The sequence below is a fragment of the Ricinus communis genome, chromosome 2 (genome assembly GCF_019578655.1).
Source record: "Ricinus communis isolate WT05 ecotype wild-type chromosome 2, ASM1957865v1, whole genome shotgun sequence".
In the NCBI taxonomy this organism is placed as follows: Eukaryota; Viridiplantae; Streptophyta; class Magnoliopsida; order Malpighiales; family Euphorbiaceae; genus Ricinus; species Ricinus communis.
In genome coordinates, this window is record NC_063257.1 from 30789846 (window position 1) to 30814882 (window position 25037).

Genomic DNA, 25037 nt, shown 5'->3' on the forward strand with positions numbered 1-25037 from the left:
AACTTGTATGTCAAAGTCGAACTAAGTAAGCCTATATGTGAGTTAGAATGGATTTCATATGAGTAAAGTAGGCATCAATGGTTTAGAACTAGTATAAAGTAGAGTTAGGAGCACTTGAGCTTGGGAAAGTATAGAGCTTTATTGAATTTTTCAATAACCTTTATAAGTATATGGGGTGGCTTTTATATAGGTTTTCCACTTCCTTAAGATGTGGCTACAATTGTTTCATCTAGACATTTCTACAAAAATCTTATGTACATGGCTTCCTTAGTAAGCTACTATATTTACAAGAACATGAGAAATTTCTAGACAGCCAATTGGCTAGGCTTGGCAGCACACAACCTTGCCCATTTCCGCAGCATTCCAGCACCTTCTCGAGTCTTCCCTTGTTTCTCTAGGCACCACACTTAGGCTAGGCAAGTAGCAGCCCACTCTTGGCACTTGCTAAACACATTTCTGCCCATATGCACTACCATGGACATGCCTTGCTCACCCAAAATGAGGCGGGCCGTAACAATTAGCACAAGCATATTGCTAGTAAGGTTATATTTGTTTGAATAAATATAAGGGACCTATTTGACAGAGGCATAAATATGAAGGGCATATTTGAGCCTTTTCCCTAGGATTAACTACATTATCAAAACATCTAGGGTTTAAAGTTCTTTTGACGGATGCATTATTCCTTTCATTTTTTCCGAGTGAGAATTGTTGTACAATAACACAGAATCAAGCAAATTCCGGCTAAATCGCGTCTTACTTATCGGCGGCGCCGCTGCCGCCCTTTGCAATTATCATCGGCGCCGAAGACAGATTGTACTAAGTTCGGTTTATCAGCTCTAATTAAACTCTAAAAAAAATGGTAAGATTGCGTCTTTGTTAAGCAGAAATGTAGGCATCAGTTTTGATATTAAAGTGGTTTTTGAGTAATTTTGCAGTCAGAACAACAACCAGAGAGGAAGATTGAGACGCAAGAGGAGCTCGAGCGCAAGAAAAAGAAGGAAGAAAAGGTTTTAAATTAGGACTTATTTATTTTTATTATAATTTAATATAATAGGAATGTTAAACTTCTTACTTTCTATTTTTAATTCTTACAATCTTTGTTAGGCCAAGGAAAAGGAAGCTAAGAAGCTAAAGGCTGCTCAGAAAGCTGCTGAAGCCGCTAAATTGAAGGTAAATTTTGACTTATTTTTGCAAATTATTGTTGGTGTAGTTATAATTTCTTTATGTATTTTCTTTTGAAAATTTGTTTTTGGTTTTGATTGTATTCGAAGGAACAACAATCTGGTGGTAATGCTGCTACGAAGAAGAGTGGTCCTAAAAAGAATGCAAGGCGAGATGTTGGTGGAACTGAAGAAAATCCAGAGGATCCTCATACTCCTTTTGGTGAGAGGAAAAAACTCTCTGCTCAAATGGCTAAACAATACTCTCCATCTGCTGTCGAGAAATCGTTAGTACTGGCTTCAGCATTTCAATTACTAGGATAATTTTTATTATTTTATTCATTATTTTAACTCTTTGTTTGTATTCATTCTTTTAGATGGTATGCTTGGTGGGAAAAATCTGGTTATTTTACAGCCCATGCAAAAAGCTCTAAACCACCATTTACCATTGTAAGTTTCTTACTTTGTGTCCTTTGTGTTCTTTTTTCTTTTGTATTATCTTCCTAATACGCGTACATTGTATTACAGGTTTTTCCACCTCCAAATGTGACTGGGGCCCTACATATAGGCCATGCCCTTACAGCTGCTGTAGAGGTGTGGCAACATTTTCTTTCTTCCTTTGGCAACTTTTATGGTGCATGATTTGAACCTATGAACTCTTATGATAAATAGGATACAATTATTCGATGGCGGAGAATGTCTGGATATAATACCTTGTGGGTACCTGGTGTGGACCACGCAGGGATAGCAACACAGGTTAATTTCTCACTTTACTTTTTTGTTGGTCAAATACTCAAATCTGCTGTAACTTTATTATATTTCAACTTCACTTCTGCTATATATGTTTCCATAGCTAGTGAACATACAATGTAGTGCCTTTATGATGTAGGTGGTTGTAGAAAAGAAGCTGATGCGTGAACGCCACTTAACCAGACATGACATTGGTCGTGAGCAATTTGTTTCTGAAGTGAGTTTGAGTTTTGAACCTATATTGAAGTTGTCGATAGCTTCCTTTCTTTTTATAGTTTCCATGCATTATCCTTTCTTTTATATCCTTTGATGTTCTTTTTAAAAGGTTTGGAAGTGGAAGGAGGAATATGGGGGTACCATACTTGGACAGTTGCGAAGATTAGGTGCCTCTCTTGATTGGTCTCGTGAGGTAATAATCTAAGTTCCATATATCAGCTTCAGTTTACAAATGTTCTTTAACATGGTTCTTGTTTGGGCTCTTGGAAATTACTGTCAATGTTAAATTATTCTTCATCTGCAGTGTTTTACAATGGATGAGAAAAGATCAAAGGCTGTGATAGAGGAATTTGTCCGGTTATACAAGGAAGGTCTCATCTATAGGTATGCTTGACGTGGTATAGTGTGACATTCATCCATATTTTGAGAAGATATTGATTTCTGCTTTTTACTGGCATTCTGTATTTAGCCTTGGGGTTATGTGAATGACTCAACATGTACCCAAATCAAGTGTATGGTTATGGATGATTCCTGAAACTAAATAAATGCCTAGCTGCCCTGCCCCATTTTGTGATGTTAGGCAAAGTTAATAAGTGAAACATTTGTCCGCAAGGATAAGATCTTATTTGTTTGAATAAGTTATTTACTATTTGGCTTTTGTCCAATTTACTATGAAGAGATTGGATATATTTAGTCATCAATGTCTTTTCTTTTTGGTGACAGTATATTTGAAATTTAACTAGTATGTAAAGAATTGAATAATTTATTTTCTTAATGAAATTCTTATGACCTGTGACCTTTGTATTGATATACCTGGTGCTTGGAAGCAAATAACCGTCCAGGCTGCAGTTTTAAATGGACAATGAAAGATATTTTGAATTCTTTAGTTGCTAAAAAGATGTTCCTTCATTCCACTTTTAATCATACAAAGGGACCGACTGCTGTTTATGTCCTTTCTTGTGATGGGAATAGCTCTTAGAAGCCTCCTAATAATACCGTGTGTAGGGATCTCCGACTGGTGAATTGGGATTGCACATTACGAACTGCTATTTCTGATATCGAGGTAAGTCGATGAGTTTAAGTAAGCATTCTGTTGGTTGTTCTTCTTCTTATCTGGAAATCTCTTTGTTGTAGGTAGATTATACTGACATCAAAGAGAAGACACTGTTGAAGGTTCCTGGGTATGATAAGCCTGTGGAATTTGGTCTATTAACCTCATTTGCTTACCCTCTGGAGGGAGATTTGGGTGAAATTGTTGTTGCCACTACCAGAATCGAAACAATGCTTGGTGATACTGCTATTGCTATACATCCTGATGACCAGAGGTACAGTCACCTGCATGGAAAATTTGCAATTCACCCTTTTAATGGAAGAAGACTTCCAATAATATGTGATTCTGTTCTTGTTGATCCCAATTTTGGGACTGGTGCCGTCAAGGTAAGGCTGTGCTTCTCGGAATGCTCAAGTTGTCATAATCTCCTTTTATTTAGTCAAATATTTGATTTTCTTTTATTTCTGCAGATTACTCCAGCACATGACCCAAATGATTTTGAGGTTGGGAAACGTCACAATCTTGAATTTATCAATATTTTTACCGATGATGGTAAGATTAATAGCAATGGCGGCTCTGAGTTTACTGGGATACCGCGTTTCAGGGCCCGTGAGGCAGTGACAGAAGCACTACAGGAAAAGGTACTTCTTTCAATCGTAGGAAGCACATTGATATTCAAGATGTTTATGAATAGAATTAGTTGCTCCCCTCCCTCTTGTCTCCGTCTCTCAGTATTTACATGTGGAGAGAGATACACCTACAACTACAAGCGCTCTTCATGTTACAATCATTGTTGTTTAAAACATTTTATAATATGGTCAGAACATATTATGGTGAAGTAAGGGCGTTGCAGGAACAATGTCTTACTTGGTGTCCAATCAAACAGATTTAGTACATTATGGAAATGCAACTGCTTCCACTGTCTTCTATCCCCTCCCACCACCCCCCATTGTTTTGGTTATTTTGTTTTCTTAACATATGTTTCTCTTTGGCATTGTGCTATACCTTATTTCATCTAATTTTGGATTAAGGTTAAGTACTTGTATTTCTTACTTGCAGGGATTGTATAGAGGTGCCAAAAACAATGAGATGCGACTTGGCTGTTGTTCAAGAAGCAATGAGGTTGTGGAGCCAATGATAAAGCCCCAATGGTTTGTTAACTGCAGTACTATGGCGAAACAGGCTCTTGATGCAGCTTTTGATGGTGAAAATCCAAAGCTTGAATTTTTCCCGAAACAATATTTGGCTGATTGGAAAAGGTTCTCTTACTTTTCTCCCTGTAATTAAGCTGATGTAAAGCAGGATATGATCACTTTCAGTTGCATGATAGAGCACAATAAAACCAATGTAGATAATTCAACTAGAGACGTCTTAACACACAACACAATGCAGCACACTGCTAAATATTGCCGCTTTGTTGTGTGTTTTAGTTCAACACGGAAAAGAATTAACTCCATTAAATTTTAAATAATTTCTTCATAACAAAATCTAGCAACAAGCCAAGTCAGTAACTTGCGCCTGTAAAAAAACTCAAGTGTGATGCTGCGATAAAAGTATAGCTTTTCATTAGAGAAACTCTACTTTCATATAGTACTCTTAAGAGTATTTTGTATTCATAGACAACCCTAGACACAATGTTTCTCTACTATTCATTCTAATAGACTAGTATTCTTGGCATAGGACTTATTCATACCAACAACCTAAATCACAGTCTCCCTAGTGAGGCTTTATGCCTCTATTTGCTTGCTCTAAGCACTATATTTGGTGTGTGTTGCTCATACTTGAAAACAACCTAATGCCTATAACATTATTGATTTGCTGGTCAAGGACCAAACAGAAACTTCAGGAATGACAATTCTCATTGATAGTAGGAGAATGAGATTGGTGAAAGAAGAATGTTTCTAGAGTGTGTGGTTCTTAATGGAACAAAAGGAAATCTACTATCTGTTTTCTTGTTTGCATATACATGTTTGGTTGTGAACTGCTTTTGGTGTTCCCTTAGAAGATAGTCCTTAAACTTGTGATTGCTGTCTTCAACAACCTTCGGCCTTAGCCATAGCCTATATTCTGTAGAAATGTGTACTTGAAGCATATTGTTGTTATCCTTTTTCTTTTTGTCTCCTTTTTGATTGTTCTCCTGTTTCTTTTTCTCGTTTAACTGGTATGCATCTAACTGGGAAATTTTGTTGCCGATGGTCTGTTTTATTGTGTCATAGTTTTCTTCCTTGCTTGATTCTGTTGGTATTCATATTGGCTCTAAAATACATAGGTGGCTTGAGAATATACGTGATTGGTGCATATCAAGGCAGCTTTGGTGGGGTCACCGTATTCCTGCGTGGTATATTACACTAGAAGATGATGAATTGAAGGAATTTGGTGTCTACAATGACCATTGGGTAGTTGGTAGAGATGAGAAAGAGGCTTTAGAGGAGGCTAGTCTAAAATTTGCTGGAAAGAAATTTGAGATGAGTCAAGATCCTGATGTTCTTGACACCTGGTTTTCTTCTGGTTTGTTTCCATTGTCTGTGTTGGGTTGGCCAGATGATACTGATGATTTGAAAACATTTTACCCAACTTCAGTGCTTGAAACTGGGCATGACATTCTATTTTTCTGGGTTGCTCGGATGGTGATGTTGGGAATTACACTGAGAGGTGATGTGCCATTTAGGAAGGTGAGAAAATTCTTGTCCTAAAATTGCATTTAGTCATTGTAGTGGTTTTTGCTTGTTGATACATTAATACATTGTTTTCTTGCAGGTTTATCTGCATCCAATGATTCGTGATGCACATGGCCGCAAGATGTCCAAGTCTTTGGGAAATGTTATTGACCCTCTTGAAGTAATAAATGGGATAAACCTTGAAGGCCTTCACAAGAGACTGGAGGAAGGAAACTTGGATCCAAATGAGCTGGTGACTGCGAAAGACGGGCAGAAGAAAGACTTTCCTAATGGTATAGCTGAATGTGGTGCAGATGCTCTCCGATTTGCTCTTGTTTCTTATACAGCTCAGGTTGATGCTTATGCTTATCAGTATGTTTATCTTTTACTGCTAGCACATTTATCCCTCTCTTATATCTCTTTGCTGATGTTGTATCTTTGTCACTTCTTCTCAGTCTGATAAAATAAATTTAGACATTCAAAGAGTTGTTGGATATCGTCAGTGGTGTAACAAATTGTGGAATGCTGTTCGATTTGCTATGAGCAAACTTGATGCTGACTATTCTCCTCCACTGACCTTACATACTGAAGCTTTGCCTTTTAGCTGCAAGTGGATACTCTCAGCACTTAACAAAGCCATAGCCAGAACTGTTTCGGCAATGAACTCATATGAATTTTCAGATGCTGCCAGCACAGTGTATTCATGGTGGCAATATCAATTCTGTGATGTTTTCATTGAAGCAATCAAGCCTTATTTCGTTGGTGATAATCCAGAATATGCCTCTGCGAAGAATGCTGCTCAAGGCACTCTTTGGGTGTGTTTGGACAATGGCCTGCGGTTGCTTCATCCATTTATGCCCTTTGTTACTGAGGAATTGTGGCAACGTCTTCCTTCAGCTAGGGACCATACAAGAAAAGACTCAATTATGATATCTGAATATCCATCAGCTGTAGAAGTAAGTCCTAGTCCTCACAATTCCAGGCGATATATTAGTTCTTACTAGTAGTTCTAATTTTACTGTGAATGCCTGCTAATTGATGATCCTGGCACAAGGAACTCATTCTAGTCTAATCATTTTGTTCTAAATATTTTCATGTTATTGGATCTAATTGAAGACTAGATTGGCACTGTAATCAAATCAAGTTTGACAGTATATGCTTTTAATATGGCTAATGATGCAACATTTTCTCTATAGGCCTGGACAAATGAACAGGTCGAATATGAAATGGACCTTGTTGAGTCTACTGTGAAGTGTGTAAGATCTCTAAGGGGTGAGGTGCTTGGTAAGCAGAAGAATGAAAGGTAATTATTAAAAAAAAAAAAATTATTTTGCAAGAAACTTGGTTATTGTGCTGGTTTTATTGTTCTATTTAAGAATCAAATTGCTTACTTGCATGTGTGGGTTGCATTTCCATCCTCCCTTTTTCCCTGTTTGTACATGCATGCATATAGTTGTTTCCTCGTGTAAGAAAAATGACAATTCTTTTCCTCTATATATGAGATAAGTGCAGTTGCATCGAAAAGGACGTCCCTAGTGCACAAGACGCAGTTAAATTGCATTGTGTGCGTTTTTTTTTTTCCTTCAAACTCCACAAGATCATTGATGTTTGATGTTAGCACATGTAATACTAGGCTATAAGACATACATCTTGTTTTGTTTTCTTTTTTGTTGTTTAGATTTACCCCTAAATGGAAAGCGAACTTCAGAATTGTTTTCAAAGGTGACACTAGGGATTATTGTCTGTATGGAGGATCAGTACTTCAGAAGTTGTCTTGCTCATTTCCTTCAAGTGTTTGAAACGATTAATATCTATTATGTGTTTGTTTGTTTTCTCAGACTACCGGCTTTTGCATTTTGCCAAAGTGACGAAGTAGCCCGAATTATTAGCAGCCATGAATTGGAAATTTTAACTCTTGCAACTTTATCTTCTTTAGAGGTACGCCATTGAGTTGCATCTGAATTTCAGTTTTCCCTTTTATTTTTTTCTTCCTTTATGTGTATGCTGTATTTGTTTTCCTTGTCTGTTTGACTTAAAATGGGAGTGGCCTTTATGCACGTTAGGGAGTTGGAATCTCAACTTTTTAACTGGGTGTTTTTCTTGTGGAATCTGAAAGTGAATGTTATGAGGTAAATAAGATTATAGGTCTGTCAATATGTTCTGAAGTAGTTTGAGTGAGAAAAGCTAGACCCTAAATCATAGTCTCTGATTTTGGTAAAATTACAAAATTCTTCAATGTCATAATCAACTCTTTCAAAAGAATGCACTTTAGTCTCTGTGATTCTCTAATATGTGGCCGTTTAATAATATTCCAAAAACTTGTGCTATATGTTAGTCTGGTTCTTAACATGCGACTATTCTTCAACGACTAAAATTTGATTGCACTTAGTTTAGCATTAGACACTCTCAGTCTTCCATCTGTCTTTTGCATTCATGGTAGTACGAGGATTTGAATGTGTATTCTTGAAACAACAGGGACCCAATGGTTATTTACACATTTAGCAAGTTTCCCTAAATTTTGTACAAATCAAACAGGAATTTATTGCGTACAGAAACTGCATAAACAATCTTGATAGTAGAACTTGGCCCAAATTTCAAAACAATTTTAGGCGCTCGAAACAAACACAATCTTAATTCTATTATTGGACCATTAGGCACCTGGTACCATATTAGCATTAAAAGAAACAGTAATTACTATTTTTTCAAACCAAATAATGTTCTTTTGAAAGATATATACATATCCTATCTATTGGATTCATGCTGATGTAATCCAATATTTTGGTTTAAAAGAATGCGGTGCATTCTAGAAGGAAGCTGTCTAGAAGGAAGCTGCTTGGTCTGAAGCTTGTAGTACTTCCTTTCTCTTATTTTCAAGCGATATATCTCCACATTGCCTTTGCCCCTTTCTATATTCTATATAGGAAAACATTTTGTTTCATATGTAGAGTCCTATTTTTATGAAAGAAAGATGAGAAATAAATTGTAGAACTGCAAGCAAAATAATTCATATTTCATGAAAGAAAGATGAGAAATAAATTGTAGGACTCCAGGAAAAAGAGTTCATATTTCATGAAAGAAAGATGAGAAATAAACTGTAGGACTGCAAGCAAAAGAGTTCATATTTTCCAAGAACTAGGGTCTTGCAAAAAGCCCATAAATCTCTATCTTGATTGCGGCAAAGCTGCAATCTCTACAGCGAGGGAGGCAATATTTTCAGAATTGAAATCCAATTGAATATTCACTCTTCTATTCTTTTTATAGTGATTTTATAATTATAATTGTGCAGGATTTGAGAGATAATTGATGTGTATTTTGACTGAAATATTACATATATATACAACTTTGTATAGACTAAAATAGGAAGAAAATCAACTACCTACTACAAGAATAATTCCTATAATCAAGCTATTCCTATTTGGCAAGTGCAACTCATATTTCCTGTGTGATCTCTAAACACAATCTCATAACACTTCCCCTCGAGCTGAAGCATAGATGTCAATCATGCTCAGCTGGTTATAAATATAAGAAATCCGAGCTCCATTATGAGCTTTTGTTTAGATATCTCCTAACTGCTCTCCAGTCTTCACATATGCTGTAGAGATCAAGTTTTATGGAATTTTCTCACTAATGAAATGGCAGTCTATCTTAATATGTTTAGTTCGTTCATGAAAAACTGGATTTAGAGCAATATGAATAGCAACTCGATTATCACACTATAGCTTTGCTGGAACTCCTACCAACAAAAATGTAGCCAAAATTGGACCTTCGATCGAATCCTGGAACTCGCTCAGTTTGCATGATAAAAACACTTACTATTACTATGACCATGGTTCCGGTACAGTATCCCCATCTAGGAGCCCCTTTCATGTAACACAAGATTTGTTCTAAGGCTGCCCAATGATGTACTATAGGAGAGGACATAAATTTACTTATAATACTAATTGATTTAACAATGTTAGGACGGTTCATTGTGAAATAATTCAATTTTCCAACTAATCTTCTATGTCGCTTAGGATCATCAAAAGCATCTCCATCCTTTGTGAATTGCTGGTTAGAAATCACTAGAGTACTGCATGGTTTGATTCCCAACTTCCTAATTTCTATTAATAGATCCAAAACATACTTCCTCTGGGATAGGAAAATGCCTTTTCTACTTGACACCTCAGTCCCTGAGAATACTTTAGATGCCCCAAATCTTAGTGTTGAACTGACTTTGCAAAAGGATTTCAAGAATGAGATTCCCAGCGCGTCACTCCCAATGATAACCGTATAATCTACATATACAAGTAGAATGATACCAAATATGGAATGCTTATAGAACATAGTATGATCAGATTTGCTCTTTCTCATCCCAAGCCTCTTGACTGAATTTTTCAAACCAAGCTTGAGGACTCTATGTTAGTCCATACAGTGATTTTTGAAGACAACAAACTTTCTCAAACTCCCCTTAAGCAAAAATCCTATGTAGTTGCTCCGTATAAACCTCCTCCTGAAGATGTCTATACAAGAAAGCAGTTTTAATATCAAGCTGGTAAAGTAGCAAACCATATGTAGCTGCTAGAGAAATAATTAATCGAATTGAAGTCAATTTTGCCACAGGGGAGAGTATTAGAATAGTCCGGTCCTTATGTTTGTGCATAGCTTTTCGCCATCAAGCGAGCCACCAATTCATCAGAATTAAACTTGACTGCATATACCCACCTGTAATCAAATCAACTAGATGCCGAGTACGTTATCAGTCAGGGCATTCATTTCCTCAAGCATGGTGTCACGCCACCCAGGATGAGATAAGGCCCGGTGAACAGATCTGGGAATTCCTATAGAATCAAAAGGCACAACAAACAAACAAGTAGAGGACAAATGGTCATAGGTAACATAAGAGGAAATGAGATATGTACATTGACATTTATCTTTTCAAAGAGTAATATGTAAATATATGATTGGCCATTGGATACCAATGACAAAGAAGAATCCCGTATCGGACTTGTCGCAAGAGGATTAGGTTGCTGATAGTTCGTCTTGGTTGAGAAGGTGTTGGTGATGGTGACAAGATACACTAGTAGATCATCATCTTTTTGTGAACACAAGTGTAGATTGAGCGACAAAGAAAGGAAGATGTTCAAGGAATCTATCAAATGACAAAGATTCCTATTCAAGAGAGGAGAAAAACACCTATACCCTTTTTGGAGATGAGAGTATCTCAAAAAACACATTTTAATGACTTGGGGTCTAACTTAGGAACCTCTGGATGGACATCATGAACAAAATAAGAACATCCAAAGATTTGGGATTCAACAGGAAACACAAATTTATTAAGTTACAAAATCTTGTTAAGAATTTGATCATGCAGAACAGTGGAGGGCATGCGATTAATCAAAAATACATTGTAGAAACAACATCAATCCAAAGTTGTTTTGGCACATGTCTAAAATAGAAAGGTTAAATACTTTACTCCCTGAGGTTTGGTCTAATATATGACTTAGTTTCTATATTTTTTTATTACATTCAAACCCCCTTGAGTTTTAATAAAACTAACTGCTACTCTCTTCCGTCTTAGTCGAATGACTAATTGGTAATTTAAGATTACAATTTGATCATTGAACTTATTATCAAGTATCAAACTCGTTCAAAATTAATTTTATTATCAAATTAGAGTAAACTATTATTTTTAGTACAAGTTAATTTTAGTGTCTAGTTATAATAATAAATTTAATATTTTACTTGTTTATATTTTTTAGTTTTTTAGCATAATTTAATTTTTTTTAAAATTAAACGTGTTAAAAACACTTATTTTTTTTGTTTAATATTATTAAATTATTATGTAGTTTAATTTAAAATTTTAAATAAAATAAATAGTAAAAGTTATTATTTTTATTAGAGAATAAAACTAAATTATATTAAAAATGAAAATTTTACTCATATTAATCTCATTTGAATGGTTGATAAAAAGTTACATTTTAACATACAAGATTGTCATTATCTTCTTTACTGATAATGACTTTGTCAACTTGGTGTCTAGATTATTTCATTAGATTAACATAATTGTTTAATTTAACTTTTACTTTTTACATAGTTTAATTATAACGTATAATAAAAATAACGACAGAATGATATTTTTTAATTAGAGATGTTTATTTTATATTAATAACCAACATGAAATTATATAGTAATTTTATAATAATATTGTAAATATAAGTAGTTTTAAAATGCTTAAATTTGCTTGAATTAAATTGTATTAAAAATAAAAAATTAGAGCAAGAAAAAGTATTAAATTTATTATTTTAATTAGGCACTAAAACTAACTTGTGCTAAAAATAAGATTTTATTCTAATTTGATAATAAAATTAATTTTGGACGAATTTGATACTTGATAATACGTTCAAGATTTTAATCTTAAATTACCAGTTTAGTCATTCGACTAAAGCAGAAAGGGGCAGTAGTTAGTTATATTAAAACTCAAGAGGGTATTAATGTAATAAAAAAAATGCCGAGACCGACTTATATGTTAGACCAAACCATAAGGGGTAAATAGTATTTAACCCAAAATAAAAGGGCCTTGGCTCTTTTAGGAAGATGTCTATTTTTTCTTTCAACCACTCCATTTTGAGATGGAGTGTCAACGCAAGATGGTTGATGGAGAATTCTATTATGAGCCATGTAGGTCTAAAAATAATAAAAAGAAAATTCTTTGGCATTATCACTTCTCGATGTGAGTCTTCATTTCAACACCAAAAAATTTAAAATGTGAAAGCAACTTAGAACGAGATTTCATTAAATAAAGCCAAGTTATATGAGAAAATCATCCACAAAGGTAACAAAGTACCTAATCCAGTCTTAGACATAATGGGACATGGTCCCCAAACATCCGAATGTACTAACTCAAAAGCATGACAAGCATATTGACTCAAAGAGCAGAAGATAAACGATGATGTCTTGCAAATTGACAAGACTAACAATCTAAAGAAGATACATCATGAAACTAAGGGCATAACTTGTTCAACAAAGGTAAAGAAGGATTCCCCGACTAACAATGAGCTTTAAAAAGGAGATAAATTATTGGAACAGACACAGGTTTGGGTTACCCAGGTATCCAAAATATACAGATCTCCTAATTCTCGTCCTTTACCAATAATCCTCTTCATCATAAGATCTTGAAACAAACAATAATTAGGAAAGAATGAGACACAACAAATTAAATAAAATATTATAAACTAAATATAGATGACAGAAAGTTTTTTGGTGTAGGATTGATAGTGCCAGTACCAAAGACAAAAGAGGTAGAATCATTTGCTAAGGTGATTGAAGAAGGAAAAGTGTTTGATTGGAAAGTGGAAAAAAGACTAGAATTGCCTATCATATGATCTATTGCACCAGGATCAATGGCCCACTGAGAGGAAGAAGAAATAAGACATGTATTGGTTTTACCTAAATCAATAAGCATAGTAATGAATTGAGAGTTCTTTAATGCCTCTTGATACTGGGTAAATTCTGCATACTCATCTGTAGAAATTGTAATAGTTTGATTTGTAGTGGTATGAGAAGCACCACCTGTAGTTACAACATGAGCTGACTGAAAACCAAAAATTATAATAGTTTGATCTGAAGTGGGATGAGGAGCATCACTTGTGGTTACACCAATAATGGAGAGGTGTAAAGGAACTTTCACGGTGAAAAATAACAATGACCCAGAAGTGGAAGAGAGTGCGATTCATGACGAAGTGACTGGAGAAGAAAAGGTCAGCACATGCGGCTCCACGCTCCGGCGCGTGATGGAGAGATGGAAAATGACGGCGGCACATGTAGCTCAATGAGATTTTGGCGAAGGGATTCAGTAGGCAGGCTGAACTGAGAGTGCCGTTCCAATGATCTGGGCAGTGAGATGCAGATGTTACTTCAAATGGGTAACCTAGAAATCGCAGCGCTGCTCACTTGGACACAAAATCAGAGCTGCTCACTTGGGCAGCAAAGGAAAAGACCAGAAAAATTATTTAGACCGGAGCTGATGTCTCCAAGCTCTGACACCATGTAATTGTGCAAAATTCGAGAGAAAATCAATGTGTATTTCGACTGTGAAAATATTATGTAAATTTACAGCTTTATATAGACTAAAATAGGAAGAAAATCAACTACCTACTACAAGAATAATTCCTATGATCAAAGCTACAACTGTTTAGGCTAATACTACATATTACAGCCTATAATTACCCTATAATATTCTAACATAATCTCATGGCAATTACAAATTTATTTGAAGTCAAGTGTCATGATTTTATTTACCAGTCAAAATCATATTTAAGCGCAAACAATCCTTGAAATTGGAAGTCATTTTGCTTTTGTTACCTTGAGTTGGAGCAACGAGCAAACACTAGTCTATTCTTCTTTCTAGTTTTGATGCAGTGTAGTCAAAAGTGTCTAATGCCTAGGTGCTTGGCTGAAGCAATAAATACTCTTACAGCTTCTATTCTCACCAGGAGAGGTGTCTATTACTATGCACTGCACCTCATAAAGAGACCAAAAATTCTACTTCGTCCTTCTAGAATAGGTACTCTAGTCAATTTGGAGTAATCTATTAAAGCTGTGTCCTTTTAGTTACTTCTTTAAGATGGAGATTTAACAAACAGCAATTGTTTTCTGCTTTTCTTTAAATATATTCACTTATCTTATTATTAATTACTAGATTTTGATCTTATTACTTATGTTCCTAATAGTAATTGATCAAAATTTTATTTATTTGTTTGTTTATTTATTTATTTATTTATTTTTACATGTGTAATACATATCTAATATAGTTATATATTTGACCAGTGTTAAATTTTTAACGATCTTTAAGATTTGTTTTTGCGTACTTTGTGCCCTTATGTGATAAAGCTTCCCGTGCTGGCCTCTTCGGCTATGAGAAAGGATATCTCGGGAAATGGTTATATGCCGTAGAAGATGCCAATTTTGTGAATTTGTTGTTTTTTCATTCAAATGTAGGATAAGATAGGCTATTGTTATTAGTGCTTAATGTTGTATTTTTGTTCCCTGATGACACTAAATTCCTTTGCTATCTTATTGTTTTACTGGAAGTCACCATTTTTAAAATAAAAAATCTTCAGGTATTATTGAGTAGGAAAGATGCTCCTCCAGCTGGATGTGCATTTGAGAATGTCAACGAGAATCTAAAAGTCTATCTCAAGGCTCAAGGAAAAGTTGATAGAGAAGGAGAGCTTGAGAAGGTCAGAAATCAAATGGATGATAAGCAAAAGTAAGTTTGACTTCTCAGTTAAGATTAATATATCAACTAAAATATGGTTGCGATCACACATACATCATGTAGTTGTATATTGCATGTTTATGCATCCTTGTACTCTATGATGGCCAATCACATTGTTGTTAATGCATGTTATATACAGAAATAGATTAGTTGTGCAAGCTCTGTTTAAAACTATAAATTCAGATGCGCAATAGGTTCATAAAACATTTTGAATATTATAAAAATACAAAGTTGAAGGGTGCATGATTTGGTTTTGATGCAGCAATCATGCTGTGTTTAATGATAAAACATATACGACATAGAACTCACATTCTCACACTAAAAACAATTTTATCAACCCAATATCATGAATATGATATAGAACTCACATTCTCACACTAAAAACTATTTTATTAACCCAAAATCACGAGGCTTCATTACAAATCTTTATATAGGGAACAAAGACACTCCTTAAACTATGCTGATTACTTAGGAGTCCAACTTGATACTAATTAGAGTAAGAATCTTAATCTAATACCAAAAGAAAAGTTCAAATATTCTCAACTATAATTTCTACTTGATATTAAACTTGAGAATTACTTAATGAGAGTTTACAAGAAGATCAAGAAAGCCAAAGTTAAGAACTAATAAAGTCTTACTTGAATGCATCAATAGATTGGCTTGACAGAACAGGGTATTCAACTGGTTTGGTGAGCGAGGGCTGCTATTTGTCAGTGATTTCTTTTCAAAATCTTTATTAGTTCTTGATTTACTTGTTTACGTTTTATCTTCTTTTATCCTATTTCAGGCAATATGACAAATTGGATAAGAAGGTTAATGCATCCGGCTACAAAGAGAAAGTACCTGCTCATATTCAGGAGCAGGAAATTGCTAAGCTGACTAAACTTCTTCAGGAAATCGAATTCTTTGAAAAAGAAAGCTCCCGGCTTGAAGCTGAGATTGAGAAAGAGGGCAAGTAATTTAAAGCTTCAATAAAACCTAAAGATGGGCTCTTTATCCTCACAGATCAATGAAGAGAGAGGTGAAGCAAGACAGGAAGGGTTGCTAGGGGGGGCCTCCATGCGCATGAGAGAAACCTGAAGACAGCCAAAAAAAGGGGGGCCTACATGCACCATCTCTCATAGTAGGGATAGCTGTAAGGTACATTCAAAATTGTTGTCATGCAAGAGGCTTGGCATGCATTTTTGCTGATTTCATTTCAAACATGCAGTTATAGACATTTGAGCCCAAATGGCAATTTGTTACATACATTAAAAAGACTATAAGTGTGATGAAGTATTATTGGGATGTGTTGGTAGCACATTTCACTCGCAAACTGGAATATCCGAAGATTGTAGTTGTCTAGACAAATGCATCATAGAATAATTTTTTCTTTTACTTATTTAAAGTGATATCATTGCAATCATCTCTAAGAAGAGCTGCTGAATTACAAGGGTAGCTAACCAACAACTAGGAATAGAGTTTTTTTCTTGTAGTTGCTGATCAGCAGACCTATTACATGATCTAGGAGAAAAAGAAACAGCATTAGCCCAACGTACGAGCTATTCTAAACTTCTTGTGAGGTATTTGAAATTTGCCCCGTTAAAAGTTTGTTTGCCTTTATTTAATAAAGGCTTAATTTCCTATTTAGTCCCTAAATTTTCAATTTTTTTTTTCAATTTTATTCAAATCTTTAGAATTTGTCAAAAGTACATCTGGACAATGAATTTTGCCTAAAAACACTATCTGACCGAGTTTTTCCGGTTAGTGCAGAATATGTGGCAGGTTGGGAGGTGAGTCATTGAAATTAAAAATGTCCATTCAGCTTTGCTTTTGTATTCCTGACTCAGATTAAACTCGATGCTTTAAATAGGAGTGGCTTTGAGTCAGATTCAAGTGATAGTGAAAGAGCTAATAATAGAAATAGGAGTGAGTACTTCTCTTTAGATGATCCTAGCTCTTGTGATGAATATGGCTCAAGTGATTCTGAAAGAGATACATGTGTTAGGAGGAAGTAGCTCTTTGCCCTCGCTCCTTAACCTCATTTCTGCCTTGGAATGGCTTTTTCAAATGCACTAGAAGTGTAGCAAAGTATTCTATAGCAATTGGGTTTCATGTGATAATACAATAAGAATGAGCTCCATAGATTATGATTAATATGTGAAGGATGTCTATCTACTATTTCTGGGCAGGGAAAACTCAAATGACCATTCGATTTTTAAAACTTACAACCCAAGTGTGCATATTTGAGGGTATATAAAAGTTCTGGGGCAAGTGCAAAGTAATCGGCAGACTACTCTTGAAAGAGATTGAAGCAAAAGCCAAATACTTTAATTAAGGATTTGAGTGAATATACTTAGGAAGAATTAAGGGAATGTCGCTAGCCAAATGCAAAAGAGCAAAGAGGATAGTAATGATTAAGCTTGCTGACAATCTCAAAATAAAATTTGCAAGACAGGCATCATATGCGAAAGACAAAAAGAAGCAATCATGGTACAATTTTTATGATATTTAATTGTCCAAAGATTGCTAGGCAAGGTAGGTGGGTCTTTTGGAGGATGTTTGTAAGAAGGGGTGGTTAAGTGGGTGCAAACCTATTATAGAAATGGATAAGGCTTGTTTATAAAGGCTAGGTTTTAGATGAAATTACACTAATCTTTCTTTTTTTTTTTTTTTTGTAAAAATATCTTTTCTATCACCGTATTTTCAGTTATTACATTCTCATCTTTTGCTCTTATATTTTTACGCTTTTCCCTATGCAGACTCTCTCTTCTTGCATCGACACTGATGTACTGTCATTGCTAAAATCAAGCAAAAGGAAAAAGAAAAATAGAAAGGAGTAATAATGAAAGACTAGAGTGGGATCCATTAGTAGACAACCACCTCAAGGGATTGGGTTAAGGTTAATTTTGATGCTCCTATTAGAAATCACATCAATAGAGGAAGTGTTGGCACTATAGCCCAGAATAGGAATAATCAAATAATACAGTCACTTTCCAAGTTATACAAGTCTTTTTTGTTATGGAAAATTTGGCTCTTTGACACACTATGAAATGGACAGATGAGTATAATTAGCCAAAAGTAATGTTTGAAGATGATGCTTTGCAAGTCATTCAGATAGTTGTGGGAACAATGACGATTCATTCTTCTGTATGCACTATATTTGCCGATGAAGTCCTTTAATCATGTTAAATTTTGCTTTAGGCAAACTGCATAACTAGCTCCCTGAATTTATCGTTTTTTTGTAATTAGCCCCATAAACTCTATTTCAGTGCAATTGGGTCTTTGAACTTCACAGGTTGTATTACATAGACCCCTCACAGACTACAGGAATTAAAAACTGATTTTTCTATAAACGCCGTTAAGTTAATTACTTAAATATTATGATTTTAAAATATTAAATAATTAAATACGTGAATATCAAATTCAATTATGTGAAATCCCTAATTTGAAGCTCTCACATTTCCCTTCTTTCTTCTCATAAGGATTTTGTTCCTATTCTAAAGATTTCAATTTTATCACTTCTTCTTGATAATGTTTGCCAAAATAATAGAATTGGGGCAAAAATGCAACGTTTGAAACAGAAGAAGTGGACCGGTTCCTCAATGAAGCCAAGAGTTGTTGAGCACTTGAAATGAAGAATCTTATATGCAAGTGCGCCAATCGTGCGAAGCTAATGACTTCAAGGACTGAGAGGAACCTTGGGCGAAAGTTCTGGGGTTGCGCTTAGAACAATATGAGTTCTTTGTTTAAATTATTTTATTCTTCAATTTTTTTGAGTTGTTGGCCTCTTTATATGCTTTACTATGATTTATGTAGGGTCATTGTGATTATTCTCGCTAGCACGATGAGTGGATGAGCGAATGCTAGCTTCTGATGTTGAACGAGGTGAAAGCTATGAATATAGCTACAAAAGAAAAGGCTGCTAGCATCAATGCGACAATCATTCGATTGGAAGTACTAGTCGAGAGTTGGAAGAATTAAAGGCAGATATAGGAAGGTTAATGGAAGAGATGAAAGAGCCGAAGGAAGAGGTGTTTGGCTTGAGAAAGAAGCTGTATCTGCACCTCATTAGAATAATTGGTGCTTTAGGTGTTGGTGCTGCACATGTCTTTTACCCCGATTAGTTTACATGTATGTAGGTAGTAAGTTTATGCTTTATGAAGCCTTTTGGAGAAGGGAATTGTGAGACTATTGCTATGTATTAGTAATAATGTTTAATGAAAACTGGCTTCTAACTTGATACTTGGTTTTTTATTTACAAAGTTACTTTGATAAGAAATGTATATATAAAAAATATGTTACCAAAATGTTTGAAAAGAAGATAAATAAAATTAAGTAAATCATTCAGATAAGATTAGCTAAATAATTATTTACATAATCATCCTGACTTAATACAAATTGTCGAATGCAGAGTCATACAAAAGTAATGCACTTGCAACAATAAAAAACAGTTTTGTATATAAGCAGTATAGAGCTTTAAAGCTCCTAACTTAGTACAAATTGCCAAAACAAAACTAAAAAAAAAAAAAAAAAAAAACAAGCATTTCCATTACTGGGTTTGTTTTTGAGTAATCTTAATGCCTTTTTCTTTGTTTTGATTTACTTTTGGTGTTGGAGCTTGTGTGCTTGAACCTGGATATATAGCTCTTGCACTACTTGTTCCAGGCTGAGGAAGGCAAACCAAATATTACTAAAACAAGTTTTAATAATAATGCGACAATTAAAAGAGAAACACCTACATTTAATATTGCAAATCCTGTGTCAATATCAATGTAGCAGTCCTGACCAATCACCCTTGGCTTCTTGTAGTACTACTTGGTAGTTGGTTGTGAGCTTACTTCATGCTTCGTAGCTCTAGCATTCATCTCATTATCTTATCTTCTTTGTTGTATTGCCTCCCTACCATCTTGTTGATGCTTTTGAAATGCTTTCGTACTAATATAAATCTCAAAGTTCATTAAGTCTGGATTAGCACTTGATTGCCCTTCACTACCCCTATGAGTATTAATATTTGCCGCTTTGTCAAATGATGTGTAAAAAGCTGCATTCTGAGCTACTTCTTGCTTATTCTTCTTTTTGTGTTCCTTCTTCTTACTTGCATAATAGTCATTTTTGAGATCTTGTGCAGCTTTTTTCCGCTTATCTTATGATAATTGGCTCGCTTGCTGGTTCTGGCTGGTCTTAGGTGTGTTTGTAGGAGTTTGTTGCTTTCTTGAAGATGTGCCTTAGGTTGAGAACACAACTCAACAAATTTTAGTTTAATTACATTATGTAGAATAAAATAAGTAAAAGTAAAATAATTACCTCTAGGGCTGCTGGCATATTTGGACAACCTTTTCTATTATGGACCTTACTGTTATATAATCCAGAAGTCATGATACGACCTTTTCTTGACAACTTTTCAACTTTTTTGGTTCCTCTTTGTCCTTTCTCCTTGCTTTCTTAAGTCTGCTTGGCATTTTTCTTGCTGCTAATGGCTTAAGTCCAGGCAATCCAGTCTCTGTCCATATCATTTTACCCTTTATTGGTTGCAAAGAGTACTGATATGACTTTAAGTAAGTCTCTTTTCTATACCAATGAGATACATACTCTTCTGGATCCTGCTCAATGCTGTAAACGACAAATATTGCATGTGGGCAAGGTATTCCTGTTAAGTCAAATTTTCTGCAAGTATAACTCCTATTCTGTAAGCTAACTGTATGTCTGCTAGCACAATTATAAATGTTGATTACTTCGAAACCCTCATCTCTGTTCCATTCCAAGAACCACTTGTAAGAAAGTTCCCTTGTTCTTCTCTAGCTTCTTTAGTGATCTTGGAAAGATGTCTGATATCCAACTATTTGCAAACTTCCTTTTCTCAACTATTCTCTTCATTATTTGGACCCTTATGTTATCAATCATTGTAATAATAGGCTGGCATCTAGTTTCAAGTATCCATCCATTAAATATCTCTGATAGGTTATTATCAACCACATCACATTTAATGGTGGTACTAAAAAAGTTCTTACACCAAGCATGCATTGGCCTTTCAAGCATGTCTTCAACTATACCTACTCCAAGCTTCTCAAGTGCTTCAATGTTTGCTTTGAGTTGCTATTTAAAGGCGGACTTAACACAAGTCCAGAAAGCCAACCTTCTCTCTTCTCCCCTCCATTTCTTGGACCAATTAGAGAAGATATATCTTGCACACATTCGATGTTCAATATTTGGCAATAGCTCTGGAATTGCACTGTCTAATCCCTACAAATTAAGCATAAAACAATTCACTTTTACAACTGATTATAAAATAAAAAGGGAAAAAAATCATAAAACTGTGATTACCTTCTACATGTCAGTGGTGAGTGTGTAACCCTCTCCATCACCTAAATGAGGCACCTTAGGAACCATGATTGCGTGTTCTTATTTTCAATATCAACTACACCCCATACCAGTGGGTACATCTAGTTATTGCCATCCTTGCCTACGACAATCAAAACCATACCCTTAATAGGCCCTTTCATAAAACATCCATCCAGCCCTAAAATTAGCTTACATCTAGTTAACCAATCCTTCTTTAAGGTATCAAAACAAACAAAAAACTTCTCAAACCCCCTACTGTCTCCTTCTTGAATGTTATTAGGTTTTAAGACACATGTAGTTCCTGGATTACTACATGTGATCTCATTTACAGAATCTGGTAGCCTTGTATATTCCTCTTTGTAACATCCCATTAAGTCTTCAAGTACCTTCTTCTTGACAGCTTTACAAACTGTAATGCTAACTTCAAGCTTGTAGTCAATTCTGAAAATTTGTTTCAAGTCCCTTAGTCTCATTCCTGCTTGAGACATTATCCTATCTTTCAATAATTTTGTTAAGAATTTACTGGCTGCCATCTTATTTTTCTCAACCCTTTTGCAACAGTGATGTGGGTGGTAGGTTTTCGCTGTTAAATTGTTATTCCTACTTTCTTTTGAGATATATAATGTCGAAGGATGACCTACACTTGGCTCTAACTTGGTCTTTCTCATTCTTTTTAAGCCACACACCTAGACCCTTCATAATTGAATATCTTGCAACTGCATCCCTAACTTGCTGCATATTCTCAAAAATCATTCCAAGGTAAAAAATAGGAATGTTGGTATCCCCACATTCTTCATCTGAATCTTCATAAAAACTGCCATAATCACTATTATCAAAGTATTCAGAACTATTTTCCTCACTTTCAGATGATGATCCCCCTATCTCATCTTACTCAACTTTAGATAGATTCTCTTCACCAATTTATGTTTCTTTGGAGCTGAAATTGTTCCTACTGGCTGCTTCTCTCAGTTCATACTCCCTCACCTTCCTCTTAGCTTCAATGAGTTCCTCATCCTCATCATCTGTAAGTACACTAACAGATCTGACAATATCATCCTACAAGTTCTCTCTTCCATGCCCAATCCTTTCACCAGCCACTTATGAATTCACCTTACCCTTACCCTTTCCATTTTTATCACACAAACTTGAACTAACTTTAGTTTTACCTTTCCACTTTCGTCATACAAACCTGAACTAACTTTAGCCTTACCCTTTCCACCTTCTTGTCCTTTTTTCACAGGCAGTTTACTTGGTCTTTGGTGCTTGTAATGCAAACCAAATCTTGATGCATTGTCATGAATACTAGATTGGGATGTTTCCTCAATATTTAATCTACCAATGTTACCAACAACACTAATAAAAGGTTGATCACTTAGCCCACTTTGATTTCCAGTGTTGTTGTTTACATAATCAATAGACATGCAAGTCAGACCCGTCTACTAAATTTTGCACTAACTCCATGTGTGCCCTTGTCATCATGAATTAGTGAAAACTCATCACTCAAACCACACTTATAGTATATCTCAGTGACTGCACTGTGCCTTAAGTCTTTAACATAAGACATTAAGTTAGGATATGACATGGTGTCAATATCAAAACTTTCTTCAAAACACTTTACCTCCAACATAACTACAACACCTTATTTGTTCCTAAGGAAATGACCTTTATGGTGAAATAATAACCTTATATAGCTACCTCATCCATCCTGTAATGCAAACAACCAATATAATATATCAACATCATAACACCTAAATTATTAAAATAAAGCATTTCAGTAACAATATGACATAATCAATTCAATTTATATTGCATAACACATGTTGATAAGTTGTTTTTAAGAAAAGGAATGCAACCTAACTATAACAAACGACAAACATTTGTCTACTTTAAGATTTATTCTTTTTCCACAAAGCAACACTACATTAAGTAAGAAAGTAGTAAATAAATCCATAAACACACTCATTTTGGGACCACTTCCATTAAATATTACTAACAACAAAATAAAAACTAACCTTTTGTAGCTTCAACAACCGACACTTGGGACCATAATGTGAAATAAACTTCAATACTCCGTCTTAAGCTTGAAAACACCGCTGTATTAAGCTTCAAAACACCGTTGAACTAGATACTCACTCTCAGAAAGCTATTGTAATGTCAAAAAACAATAAAACAGTCTTTTTCTCTAGAATTATCCCCAAATTAAAAACAAAATAATAAAACGGGTTGTTTTGTATATAATTAAGAAAAATGGAACCATTTTGTTTATTCATCTTTAATTATGTTTTTCTATTTATGAAATATTACTAAAATGTTAAAATTATATATTAAAAAGTATTTGAATAATATTGGAACGCGCTTTTCAAAAGAGTTTTAAACACACGCTTAACACCCATCTATGAGGAGTTTATATGATACAATCCATGAAGTTCATAAACCCAATTATACTAAAGTTGAGTTTATTGGGCTAGATATAAAAAAATAATAAGTTCAAGGGGCCAATTATGCATTTTGCCTTTCCCTTTAATCTTAGATCTTGTAATATATCGGCACATATCCAAGCCAAGACAATTTTTTATTAATACTGCGTATCTATGTTTGGTTAAAAAAAAGGGGATCCATTTATGGCAGTTGTAACTTCAAATCTTTGTCCCACCACTATATTATTCAATGCCCGCTAATTGCCAAGTTATTACTGCGGTCTCTTAAGAGTAGTGACAACAACTTTTATTCTTTTTTGGACAATGGACGATAAGTTTACAATAGAGTACATATTTAAACATCTGAATTTTGATCATTTAGTCACTTTAATACTTTAATATTCAATTTAACTTAACAAACATCTAAATTTTATTTTTATAATCTCTTAAATAATTTTATTTTTATTTTAACCTAAAAAATACCCAAACTCTGCTAAATGATAATATTAAAACACTTATACATATCATACATCAACATGCAACATATTGAATGAAGTCACTTGTTAAAAGATGTTTAAATATTACAAAACTACAAATTTTATTAGATTAAATTACAAATTAAAGTGTTAAAAGTGACTAAATGAATAAAGTTTAAGTGACTATATATATGCATTTAGTATAAGTTTACTACTAGTTACAGTTCGTGTATATGGCCTACATTTAAAGTAGTAAACGTGCATGCCAATCTAACCATTTTAAATTGTCAGTAATATAAATTAAAAAAAACTTCATTTTACCGGTCCATTCGGTCGATCGACGGATGTGTGGAGCAAAGATCAGGGCGTATACCTGGTGAGGAATGGGATCTCCAAAGCTACCCGCCCTCATAAAGAAGTTCGCAAGCAAAGGACATGCCGAATTATCTCAATACGAATCTTTAAGAGTTACTATCTATATATGATATAATGGTGTTGTCAGAAGTAAAATAATTTTAAATTTTTATAGCATCATAAGTGTCCTATAAGATTTTAAATTTGTTATGATAATATTAAAGTGTTTGGATTATATTGGATGTCTATCATTAAGTCAATAGATAGATTTTCTTATGTAAATACAACTCTATTTCTGTAATCTTTTACACCTACAAATAGGTGTTACAATCAATATAATGACATATACATGCATACATATATACATACAAAAAAATTA

General features: G+C 34.5%; 1 protein-coding gene across 5 annotated transcripts; it reads left to right on the forward strand.

The window, feature by feature from the left end:
- Positions 1–635: 635 nt before the first annotated feature.
- On the forward strand, positions 636–19312 carry LOC8287230 (valine--tRNA ligase, mitochondrial 1). Of its 5 annotated transcripts, none has more exons than XR_007214682.1 (23): positions 636–859; positions 936–1007; positions 1105–1170; positions 1272–1447; positions 1538–1610; positions 1689–1754; positions 1833–1916; positions 2050–2127; positions 2236–2319; positions 2431–2510; positions 3132–3189; positions 3261–3563; positions 3648–3818; positions 4237–4436; positions 5447–5849; positions 5935–6186; positions 6290–6790; positions 7031–7137; positions 7673–7772; positions 14933–15081; positions 15878–16230; positions 16550–16862; positions 17832–18243. XR_007214682.1 is itself a non-coding variant. In XM_002530333.4 (21 exons), the coding sequence occupies exons 1-21, from the start codon at positions 857–859 to the stop codon at positions 16047–16049; spliced, it is 3198 nt and encodes a 1065-aa protein (XP_002530379.1). In that variant the 5' UTR covers positions 636–856; the 3' UTR covers positions 16050–16467. The 5 variants fall into 5 exon arrangements, 1 of the variants encoding a protein (XP_002530379.1); XR_007214683.1 differs by having other exon boundaries at positions 16550–16652; XR_007214680.1 differs by lacking the exons at positions 16550–16862; positions 17832–18243 and adding an exon at positions 18889–19312.
- Positions 19313–25037: the final 5725 nt, after the last annotated feature.